Source organism: Balaenoptera borealis (genome assembly GCF_965194805.1).
Source record: "Balaenoptera borealis genome assembly, chromosome: 3".
Classification (NCBI taxonomy): Eukaryota; Metazoa; Chordata; class Mammalia; order Artiodactyla; family Balaenopteridae; genus Balaenoptera; species Balaenoptera borealis.
In genome coordinates this window covers 131,244,032-131,256,850 of record NC_138866.1, presented here as the reverse complement: position 1 = coordinate 131,256,850, position 12,819 = coordinate 131,244,032, and the positions used below count along the sequence as shown (strand labels likewise).

The 12,819-nt window shown below is 43.0% G+C and overlaps 1 protein-coding gene across 3 annotated transcripts in view; it reads left to right on the top strand.

The window, feature by feature from the left end:
• The window catches only part of ATP10A (ATPase phospholipid transporting 10A (putative)), a 179,254-nt gene that overhangs the window by 124,807 nt on the left and 41,628 nt on the right, over window positions 1-12,819 (top strand). For all 3 annotated transcript variants that reach the window (XM_082385136.1, XM_082385135.1, XM_082385134.1), the window contains exons 4-6: window positions 10,735-10,841; window positions 11,222-11,353; window positions 12,363-12,493. In XM_082385136.1, the coding sequence (XP_082241262.1) occupies window positions 10,735-10,841; window positions 11,222-11,353; window positions 12,363-12,493 (370 nt within the window). The remainder of the gene's footprint in view (window positions 1-10,734; window positions 10,842-11,221; window positions 11,354-12,362; window positions 12,494-12,819) is intronic.

The following is a 12,819-nucleotide window of genomic DNA, read 5'->3' as shown; positions in this document are numbered from 1 at the left end:
TGTACATCTGTTCACAGGTGCTGGGAGCTGGTGTGTGGGGATTGGAGAACAGGCCCAGAGCGAGAACTGCTGTTGGCTGTGGGGAGATGGACTGAAGGGATGGAAGGGAGGAAATCCACAGCAGGAAATGCCTACAGAGGAAGACCAGACTGCCATGGAAGCAGGGCGCTTCTGCTGAGTCACATGCAGGGGCAGGAGCCACTATTGCAGCCTCTCTCTCCCCACACGCCAGAGCTGCTGATGACAATAAAAGAAGCACACTCAGAGCTGGCCCTCGTGCGCCTGCAGCTGGGCACCAGAAAAAGCCGGGCCAGGGCTGACCTTCACGTGCCTTACGCCGGGCACCAGAAAAGGCCCTCACTACTGCCATATCTCTTGCACCCGTGGCTGCTGGCTTCTTTGTGCATTTGACGCTGCCAGGGCTCTGCGATCCAAGTAGTCATACCGCCTCTGCGCCCGGTCCTCACATGGACTGACCCAAGAGCTCGAAGGCAGCCTCAGGACTGGACTCCTGTGGGTGGACCACACACAGAGGTGGGGATAAAACCAAAGCTTAACCCCAGGGACAGGGTGGCTAAGGAAGAAGATCAAAAATCTTGCCATCAGCTGTACAAGCTGAAGATTAAATCCCCGCGATCAGCTAGGTAGTCCCTGCATCTGTGGAATACCTGAGTAGAGAATGAGTGTTCCCACAAATGAAAACGGTCTACCTCTGGCAGCTGTGGACTTTGGGGGCAGCACACACAGGAATCAGGCCAGATCAGAGTCTGAGTGGTCCCCACAGGGCCCACAGCAGGTCCAGAGACCAGCCCAGAGGCAGAGGACCTCTTGGGGAGGCGGAGGTGGGCTGTGGCTCATGGTGTGCGCAAGGACACTTACAGTGGAGACCCCAGGGAAACATAATTATTACTATTAATTCTGTTTGTTTTGATTCATTCTGTCATTGGTTCTAGCTTTTGTTGTTGTTGTTTGTTGCTCTTTTTTGGTTTCTTTTTCTTTCTTTTTGTGTTTGGTGGTGGTGTTTTAGTTTTTTTTGTTTTTGTTTTTGTTTCTTGGGAGCTCCATGTTTTATAACGTTTTTTTTTAATTTTTTTTTTATATTTCTGTTTTTACTTTGCTTTTCTTTGGTTCTGTGTTCTTTTCCCATATTTTTTCTTCTTCTTTTTCTTAATATATTTTTCTTTCTTTTGTAAAAATATATTTCCATTTCTACTTTGCTTTTCTGTTGTCCTGTGTTTTTTCCTTTTTTACTTTATTTTATCCTATTTTTAAAAATCATTTTTATTAGTTTGTTCTGTTTCCTTGCTTTATTCTTCAGTTGGCACATTGCTTTGGTTTTGTTTTTAGGTTATGTGTTTCTGTTGGTTCTAATCCTAATTGATTTCATTTTTGAGTTCATCTATTTGTCTGGTTATTCTCTTGCTTTTTGTTTTATTTGGCTCTGTTTTTGTTTTTTTTACATGTGTGTGTTTCCTTGTCTCTGTTTTTGTTTGATTGATTTTGTTTTTACCATTTCTCTGGGGTTTTGTTTGTCTTTTTTTAAAAATATATTTTCTATTTTATTTTTTTTAAATTTCTGTTTCTATGTTGCCTTCCTTTTGTTCTGTCTTCTTTCTCCTTTCTCTTTTTCTCTTTCTTTTTTTTTAATCATTTTTGTTGGTTTGTTTTGTTTCTTTGCTTCATTCTTCTGTTAGCACTCTGCTTTGATTTTGTTTTTTGGTTTTGTGTTTTTGTCAGCTTTCTTCCTAATTGGTGGATTTCATTCTTGGGTTCTTTTGTTTGTCTGGTTGTTCTCTTGCGTTTTGATTTATATGGTTCTGTTTTTGCTTCTTTGGTGTGTGTGTGTTTCCTTGTTTCTGTTTTTTTGATTTTACTTTTTACCATTTGTCTGGGGTTTTGTTAGTCTTTTTTTTTTTTTTTGATCACCTTTATTGCTGGAATGAGCAACTTGCGGGGTCTTGGTCCCTCAACCGGAAATCGGGCCTGAGGCTCTGGTGGGGGGAGCACCGAGTCCAGGATGCTGGACCACTAAAAAATTCCCAGCCCCAGGGAATACTAATCGCTGAGAGCTCTCCTGGAGGCCTCTATCTGAATCCAAGACCCGGCTCCACCCAACAGCCAGCAGCTCCCAGTGCTGGGTGCCTCACACCAAACAACAAACAAGACAGGAACACAAACCCACCCATTAGCACACAGACTACCTAAAGTCATGCTAAAGTCACAGACACCCCGAAACACACCACCTGACATGGCCCTGCTCATCAGAGGAAAAAGACTCAGCTCCACCCATGAGAATGTAGGCACCAGTCCCTCCCATCAGGAAGCCTACACAAGACACTGGACCAACGCCACCACTGGGAGCAGAGAACAGAAGCAAGAGGAACTATGACCCTGCAGCCTAAGGAAAGGAGACCTCAAATACTGTAAATTAGACAAAATGAGAAGACAGAGAAATATCTTACAGGCAAAGGAGAAGATAAAAACCCACAAGACCAAATAAATGAAGAGGAAATAGGCAAACTACCTGAAAAAGAATTCACAGTAATGATACTAAAGATTATCCAATATCTTGGAAATAGAGAAAATTCAAGAAATGTTTAACAAGGACCTAGAAGAACTAAAGATCAAACAAACAGTAATGAACAACACAATAACTGAAATTAAAATACAGTAGAAGGAATCTATAGCAGAATAATTGAGACAGAAGAACGAATAAGTGAGCTGGAAGATAGAGGGTGGAAATAACTGTCACAGAGCCGAATAAACAAAAAAGAATGAAAAGAATGGAGGACAGTCTCAGAGACCTCTGGGACAAAATTAAGTGCACCAACATTTGAATTATAGGCATCCTGGAAGAAGAAGAGAAAAAGAAATGGTCTGAGAAAATATTTGAAGAGATATAGTTGAAAACGTCCCCAAAATGGGAAAGGAAATAGTCAATCAAGTCCAGGAAGCGCAGAGAGTCCCATACAGGGTAAACCCAAGGAGAAACATGCCAAGACACATATTAATCAAACTAACAAAAGTAAAACACGAAAAAAATTATTAAAAGCAGCAAGGGAAAAGCAAAAATAACATACAAGGGAATCTGCATAAGGTTAACAGCTGATCTTTCAGCAGAAAATCTACAGGCCAGAAGAGAGTGGCACAATACATTTAAAGTAATGAAAGGGAAAAACCTATAACCAAGATTACTCTACCCAGCAAGGATCTCATTCAGATTCGATGGAGAAATCAAAGCTTTACAGACAAGCAAAAGTTAAGAGAATTCAGCACCACCAAACCAGCTTTACAGTGAATGGTAAAGGAACTTCTCTAGGCAGGAAACACAAGAGAAGGGAAAGACTTACAAAAACAAACCGCAAACAATTAAGAAAATGGTAATAAGAACATACATATCAATAATTACCTTAAATGTAAATGGATTAAATGCCCCAACCAAAAGACACAGACTGGCTGAATGTATACAAAAACAAGACCTGTGTATATGCTATCTACGAGAGACCTACTTCAGACCTAGGAACACATACAGACTGAAAGTGAAGAGACGGAAAAAGATACTCCATGAAAATGGAAGTCAAAAGAAAGCTGGAGTAGCAATACTCATATAAGAAAAAATAGACTTTAAAATAAAGACTATTACAAGGCACAAGGAAGGGCACTATATAATGATCAAGGGATCAATCCAGAAGATATAACATTTGTAAATATCTATGCACCCAACATAGAGCACCTCAACATAAGGCAAATGCTAACAGCCATAAAAGGGGAAATTAACAGTAACACAATAATAGTAGGCGACTTTAACACCCCACTTACACCAATGGGCAGATCATCCAAACAGAAAATAAATAAGGAAACACAAGTTTTAAATGACACATTAGACCAGATGGACTGAATTGATATTTATGGGACATTGCATCCAGAAACAACAGAATACGCTTTCTTCTCAAGTGCACATGGAACATTCTCCAGGATAGATCACATCTTGGGTCACAAATCAAGCCTCAGTAAACTTAAGAAAATTGAAATCGTATCAAGTATCTTTTCCAACCACAACGCTATGAGACTAGATATGTTACAAGAAAAAAACTGTAAAAAATACAAACACATGGAGGCTAAACAATATGCTACTAAATAACCAAGAGATCACTGAAGAAATCAAAGAAGAAATCAAAAATACCTAGAAACAAATGACAATGAAAACACAACAACCCAAAACCTATGGGATGTAGCAAAAGCAGTTCTAAGAGGGAAGTTTATAGCAATACAATTCTACCTCAAGAAACAAGAAACATCTCAAATAAACAACCTAACCTTATACCTAAAGCAATTAGAAAAAGAAGAACAAAAAAACCCCAAAGTTAGCACAAGGAAAGGAATCATAAAGATCAGATCAGAAATAAATGAAAAAGAAATGAGGGAAACAATAGCAAAGATCAATAAAACTAAAAGCTGGTTCTTTGAGAAGGTAAAGAAAATCGATAAGCCATTAGCCAGACTCATCAGGAAAAAAAGGGAGAAGAGTCAAATCAACAGAATTAGAAATGAAAAAGGAGAAGTTACAACTGACACCGCAGAAATACAAGGGATCATGAGAGACTATTACAAGCAACTATATGCCAATAAAATGGACAACCTGGAAGAAATGGATAAACTCTTAGAAAAGTACAACCTCCCAAGACTGAACCAGGAAGAAATAGAAAACATGAACAGACCACTCACAAGCACTGTAATTGAAACTGTGATTAAAACTCTTCCAACAAGCAAAAGCCCAGGGCCCGATGGCTTCACAGGAGAATTCTATCAAACATTTAGAGAAGAGCTAACACCTATCCTTCTCAAACTCTTCCAATATAGCAGAAGGAAGGACACTCCCAAACTCATTCTATGAGACCACCATCACCCTGATACCAACACTAGACAAACATGTCAAAAAAAAGAAAATTACAGGCCAATATCATGATGAACATCCTCAACAAAATACTAGCAAATAGAATCCAACAACACATTAAAAAGATCATACACCATGATCAAGTGGTGTTTATCTCAGGAATGCAAGGATTCTTCAATATACGCAAATCAATCAACATGATACATCATATTAACAAATTGAAGGAGAAAAACCATATGATCATCTCAATAGATGCAGGGAAAGCTTTCGACAAAATTCAACACCCATTTATGATAAAAGCCCTGCAGAAAGTAGGCATAGAGGGAACTTTCCTCAACATAATAAAGGCCATATATGACAAACCCACAGCCAACATCGTCCTCAATGGTGAAAAACTGAAACCATTTCCACTAAGATCAGGAACAAGACAAGGTTGCCCACTCTCACCACTATTATTCAACATAGTTTTGCAAGTTTTAGCCACAGCAATCAGAGAAGAGAAAGAAATTAAAGGAATCCAAATTGGAAAAGAAGAAGTAAAGCTGTCACTGTTTGCAGATGACATGATACTCTACATAGAGAATCCTAAAGATGCTACCAGAAAACTACTAGAACTAATCAATGAATTTGGTAAAGTAGCAGGATACAAAATTAATGCACAGAAATCTCTTGCATTCCTATACACTAATGATGAAAAATCTGAAAGTGAAATTAAGAAAACACTCCCGTTTACCATTGCAACAAAAAGAATAAAATATCTAGGAATAAACCTACCTAAGGAGACAAAAGACCTGTATGCAGAAAATTATAAGACACTGATGAAAGAAATCAAAGATGATAAAAATAGATGGAGAGATATACCATGTTCTTGGATTGGAAGAATCAACATTGTGAAAATGACTCTACTACCCAAAGCAATCTACAGATTCAATGCAATCCCTATCAAACTACTGCTGGCATTTTTCACAGAACTAGAACAAACAATTTTACAATTTGTATGGAAACACAAAAGACCCCAAATAGCCAAAGCAATCTTGAGAAAGAAAAACTGAGCTGGAGGAATCAGGCTCCCAGACTTCAGACTATATTACAAAGCTACAGTAATCAAGACAGTATGGTAGTGGCACAAAAACAGAAATATAGATCAATGGAACAGGATAGAAAGCCCAGAGATAAACCCATGCACATATGGTCACCTTATCTTTGACAAAAGAGACAAGAATATACATACAATGGAGAAAAGACAGCCTCTTCAATAAGTGATGCCTGGAAAACTGGACAGCTACATGTAAAAGAGTGAAATTAGAACACTTCCTAACACCATACACAAAAATAAACTCAAAATGGATTAAAGACCTAAGTGTAAGGCCAGACACTATAAAACTCTTAGAAGAAAACATAGGCACAACACTCTATGACATAAATCACAGCAAGACCTTTTTTGACCCACCTCCTAGAGTAATGGAAATAAAATTAAAAATAAGCAAATGGGACCTAATGAAACTTAAAAGCTTTTGCACAGCAAAGGAAACCATAAACAAGATAAAAAGACAACCCTTAGAATGGGAGACAATATTTGCAAATGAAGCAACTGACAAAGGATTAATCTCCAAAATATAAAAGCACCTCATGCAGGTCAATATCAAAATAACAAACATCCCAATGCAAAAATGGGTGGCAGACCTAAACATACATTTCTCCAAAGAAGACATACAAATTGCCAACAAATACATGAAAAGATGCTCAACATTACTAATCATTAGAGAAATGCAAATCAAAACTACAAAGAGTTATCACCAGTCAGAATGGCCATCATCAAAAAATCTACAAGCAATAAATGCTGGAGAGGGTGTGGAGGAAAGGGAACCCTTCTACACTGCTGGTGGGAATGTGAATTGATACAGCCACTATGGAGAACAGTATGGCAGTTCCTTAAACTGAAAATAGAACTACCATATGACCCAGCAATCCCACTACTCGGTGTATTCCCTGAGAAAACCATAATTCAAAAAGAGTCATGTACCACGATATTCATTGCAGCTGTATTTACAGTAGTTAGGACATGGAAGCAACCTAAGTGTCCATCGACAGATGAATGGATAAAGAAGATGTGGCACATATATACAATGGAATATTACTCAGCCCTAAAAAGGAGCAGAATTGAGTTATTTGTAATGAAATGGATGGACCTAGAGTGTCATACAGAGAGAAGTAAGTCAGAAAGTGAAAAAGAAATACCGGATGCTAACGCACAGATATGGAATATAAAAAACGGTATTGATGAGCCTAGTGCCAGGGCAGGAATAAAGACGCAGATGTGGAGAATGGACTTGAGGGCATGGGGCGGAAGGGGAAGCTGAGACGAAGTGAGAGAGTAGCATTGACATATATACACTACCAAATATAAAATGGATGGCTAGTGGGAAGCTGCTGCATAGCACAGGGAGATCAGCTCGATGCTTTGTGTTAGCTAGAGGGTTTGGATAGGGAGGGTGGGAAGGAGGCTCAACAGGGAGGGGATATGGGGATATATGTATCCATATAGCTTATTCACTTTGTTTCTTGTACAGTAGAAACTAACACAACATTGTAAAGCAAATATACTCCAATAAAGATATTAAAAAAAAAAAAAGTAGTAGCTAGCGAAGGGGGCAAAATCGAAAACTGATGTCTGTGTGGATATAAAAATAAGGAGGGGAGTGAACAATGGCAGCAAGGGTGCTGGTCCAGGTGTGACCAGTCAGTGGTGGAGCTTCGGCCAGCAATGGAGCAGAGAAGAGACCCAAGTCTGGGTGCTAGAGGTGATGTGACCTAGGGAGGGGCTGGCTGCAGGCTGCTGTCCAAGGTCCCCCTTCTCTTGCGTCACAACCATGGCACCTTGCACCTGTGTCTGGACAGATGGTTGGTTCCCCCCAGCACCTCCGAGTGCTGGGACTTAGAAGGACAGAGCTGACATGCAAGCCCATCAGGAGACACAGCCTCCCTTGAGAAAGAGCAGCCAGTCAGGAGTTTATTAGCTGAGCCCTGCCACGTCCTGCATGTGGTATTTCCCAGGGCACTTTTGGACAGTTTCGATTTAGAAGAGATTGTTTGGATGAGTCAAGAGGCCTGGGGACTTGAACTAAAGGAGCTCTTCTAAGTGGCTTAGATTAAATGTTAAGGGATGTATCCGTTTGCTCGGGCTGACACAGACCCGGCAGCTTAAACAACAGAAATGCATTGTCTCACAGTTCTGGAGGGTGGAAGCAAGATCCAGGTGTCAGCAGGACTCGTGTCTCCTGAGGCCCCTCTCCTTAGCTTGCAGACAGCCACCTTCTCCCTGTGCCCTCACATCATCTTAACCTCTGTGCTTGTCCGTCTCTGTGTCCAAATCTTTTCTTACAGAGACAGCAGTCATATGGGGTTAGGGCCCATCCATACGACCTTATTTTAACTTAATTACCTCTTTAAATACCTAACTCCAAATGCAGTCACATTCTGAGATACTGGGGTTAAGACATCAACATATGAATTCTGGGGGGGACACATGTCAAGCCATAAGACAGAGGTAGGTGCTGAGGGCAGTGTGATGGGCTCACATTCTCATGCATGTCTTCCTGGAGTTGAGCCTCATGCCTGCTGGGCCCTGGGCCTATTCGCCCTTGGCAGGGACTTTCCCCCTTAGGAGACCAAGGCAGCACTTGCACTGCCAAGCACCTTTAGGGTGACGCCGTTCTCCAGCCTTCCTCCCCTTCTGATGCAGGGAGATTCACTCAGAGCACAGCCCCCATTGCCATTTGTATGCCGCCGGAGGCCTTAAACAGGCCGATATACCTGCTGTGATCAGTTCTGGTCTGGCTTGGTCTGATTAGAAAGCACAGTAGTTACTGAAAGGTGTAGGTCACATCGAAGGAAGCTTAATGTAATACCTTTTCTTGTTTCTGTTGAGTTCATCTCTTGTTCTGAATAAGCATGACTGGTTTGATTTAGATGATTCATCCTTGACTGCTGTCCTGAGAAATGGTTTCCATGTGCGGCTGTTGCAGAGAGAACCGTGGTGGTGGGCATTCTCTCACTCCTGACTCGGGAGCTGGGTTTTGTGTGTAACGTCTCACACACTCGGGCCTCTTGACGCTTTAGCTGGCACTGAGGTTTCCAGTCTTGAATCTCTTTTTAAAGCAAAACTTTATTCTGGAATTGCCACAAGGTGTGGGGGGAAGGGCATCACACAGTGTTGATTGGCCCTCCTCCTGCACGTTCCTTTGCATGAGTTCTGCAGAAGAACTGATGCCATGTTGGTAAATAACAGGCTTGCAGGAAATGTGTCCCCCCAGCATGGTGTTTTGGCCTTTTCTTTATTGTTTAGCTTCTTTTCTTCACCGTAAAATATATTGATTTCCCTGGTTGTGAAGAATACAGGTTGTGTCTTAGGTTGAGAGACAGCCCCATCCCTCATGCTGTGACCAGGGTCCGGAAGTGGCAGGAAGTGCTGTTTTCCTGGAAACCTTAACGGCTTCTTCTGACCTTGTACCTCTCCAAACTAGCTCTGCTCCCTGATCAGTGGGCACTGCTAGGAGCTGGTGGGAGGGGTGACACCCGCAGGGATTCTTGGTGACTTCAGAGAAGGAGTTTGGGCTGCGGGTGTGTGTGGGAGAGCTGGGGAGGGCTGTCCACCTAGGGTGTGAGAAGGTGGCTTCTTGGAAGGCAGGTGGCACTGCCTGATTGATGTAGGTTAGGCTGGGCCCCTGCTCTAGTTCTGAAAGCCTCCAGGGCCTCCCCTTGTGACCCATTCATCAGGCTCCCGGGACCTCGTCTACCCCAGTGTGGCCCTAGCACACTCCTGACCAACAGGGGTGGGGGTGCGGCTGCCATTAGTAGGTCAAGAGGATGAGTTTGAAAAGCAGTTGCTTAAACGTGGGATATTCTCTGAATCTAAATAGCAGTGAAACTGAATGTATAAAATTGTATCATGGAGTTTACCACATTTCAAATTTAACATGTTAATATTTCTAATAATTGTATGACTTTCAATAAGAAAAACAGAATGTAGGAAATGTTGCTGAAACCAATATGATCCCCTTTTCTAGAGAAATATTTGTACCCTTGTGACAACATGAGGTGCTGGTGAGGAGCAGAGTTCTCTGTGATGATCAGGACATGGGCAGAGACCACCTGGCAGGGCCTTCCTGGGCCAGCTTCCCAACTCGGTCCCCCAGTTCCTGGCTCTGCCCTCTCTAGCTGTGGCCAGCCCCCGTGGTATAAAGCCTACAATGGTCCTGGTACCAATTCTGACGTGTGGGTTTTTCCCACACCAAGCTGGGTGTCCCACAGTCTAACTCAATTCTGATACTATCTATCTGGGGAGAGCATCAGATCCCACAGGTGACAGGCTCAGTCCTGTGTGTCAGGAACAGCCGGGCTCGAAGACCAAATGTTAGAACAAAAGATGTTCGTAGTGCTCTGACCAGTTGGGAAATTACAAGAATTTTAGGAGCTCTGTGCCAGACACTGGAGTCAAAGACTAAATATTAGAACAAAAGATTATCCTAGGACTTCTATTTACAAAGGTGTCAGGAGCCCTCTGTCAGGAACCAGGGGCAGAGGCAAAATCATATATTTCTTATTATTTCACAAAGCCTGTGGGCAAAGTAAACGAACAAACATCAGGCTCTGGAGGGGCTTCTAGAAGCCCAGTTACTGGTGAGCGCCAGCCCCATCTCAGCTCTTGCAAAGGTCCGCTGAGTCCCTCCACCCCTCCCCTCCCCAGTCCTGGGTCTAGGCCTTCTTTCCCAGAGCGGTGCTGCTTGAGCTGTGAGGCCATGTAAGCACCCACGTGACACATGCCAACTGTTCCATGACAGCATACACGACAACGGGAAAAAGGCAGGGCTCTACAAAGAAAACCTGCTGCTTCGAGGCTGCACCATCCGAAACACAGAAGCCGTCGTGGGCATCGTCATCTACGCAGGTAGGTGCTGCGTGTCACCTGCAGTCTGTGATGGCACTGGCTTGGCATGGTGGGCTGGCTATTCCTGGACATTGCTCCTGGTTGTTTTGGTTTTTTCCCGATTATCAAAGTAGCACAAACCCATTGTAGAAAACCAGGAAAATAGAAAGATGCAAAATGTCTAATAATATCTGGACCAGAAGTGTTCTTAACATGTTAGCCTATTTCTTTCTGTGCATTTCCCCGTGGTGGTTACATAGTTGAGGTTAATTGTAGAGCCTACTTTTCTGACTGAACTTATCCCATATGGATCATTGGATGGCAGCACCCTTTTCCAATCCATGGAGTCAGCGTAGCCCGTCCCTTCCCTGCTGGGCACTGACTCACCGCCTCCCCCACAGGACACGAGACCAAGGCTCTGCTCAACAACAGCGGGCCCCGCTACAAGCGCAGCCGGCTGGAGAGGCAGATGAACTGTGACGTGCTCTGGTGTGTCCTCCTCCTCGTTTGTATGTCTCTGTTTTCGGCCGTCGGTAAGTCTCCTCGGAGGTCACGATGAGTGGGCACTGCTGGACGGCTACCGGGGGCCCCTGCTGGGCTATCTCTGTCTCCTTCTGACCCAGTGCTCTAATTAACACACATTTGTCACTGGCTTGGACTCAGGGGATGTTTGCGTTGGCAAGGCCACGTTGAGACGCTTCGATGAATGAGCTCCGCAAACTAGTGTTTTTCGAATTGGCATCTTCTGGGGTGGAAGAACGGCTTAATCATGCTTCCTGTAATGATTCCAGTGGAAAGAGTGATACTAACCTGGTGATAACAGGAATCAGAGCAGTAGAAGCACAAATGCTACTAATAGGGACTCTGTGAGAAGAGGGAAAACATTATTTGGGTCCCAAGAAGGGGCTAGCAGTTAGGCTGTGTGCAGAGTCTGGCACCCCCAGCCTCTGGTGGCCTCCAAACTGGCATGCTGCTTTGGGAGTGCCTGGCAGGGAAGTGCGTGGACCTCCAGGTAAACGACCTTCACCGTGTCCCGCTCAGCTGCCATCACACACCAGACAGGTGTGATGTGGTCTTGGAACTCAGTGGTAAAAAGGCACAGGTGTATGGGGCATGAAAAAGGCTCTGTCATCAGTTAGGTGTGGGGCTCAGTTGATGAAATAATGTGTGTTGCTGTTGGCTTTTCAGAGTCTGTGAGATGTGAATTTTGAATCTCTAAGCAGGGACAATAACAGGCAGTATTCAGAGCCTATTGAGACTGGTGTTTAGTGAGGCATTGGGAAATTCCTTTCTGGGGTTTCTCATTGGCAGCTACCAGCACACGTCCAATTCCTGTTTTATGACCAGTGGTGCTATTCAGTACCAGTGATGGGAAAGGCCTGGGGTGAGGCAGAGTCCAAGTCCCGGGGCCTTCCTTCCAGCGCTCTGATTGTAGTGCCAACAATACCGTGGGCTTTTGCTTTCTTAGGTGGCCAGGCGGGCTCATAAAACCCGATATACTTGTGTCGGGTGAATGACGTTCCTCTTTGAACTTTGCTACAGGACATGGACTATGGGTGCAGCGCTATCAAGAGAAGAAATCATTATTTGATGTCCCTGAGTCTGACGGCACCTCTTTATCCCCAGTCACAGCTGCAGTTTATTCGTTTTTGACAATGATAATAGTTCTGCAGGTAACAGTACTAAGTTCCATATGACAATTGCTTTACTTTTCTGATGAGAACTTCGAATCATCATAGTCTGCTAAGAACTTCCTACAAATTCTGCATCTGGGAGGAGCACAGGTTCATCTGACAAATGTGTTGCCTTTTGTTTTCCCACCCGACTTATCTAAAGGATCTTTTCTTGGGTGCTTTTCAAGTTAAAATTCTCCTTTGCTGTTCTTAAGATTTTTAGGCTCTGAGGGGTCGGTTTTCGATCGTTGTTTTTGTTTTGTTTTTCCACTCAATTACTTCTTTTTTTTTTAAATTAATTTTTATTGGAGTATAATTGCTTTACA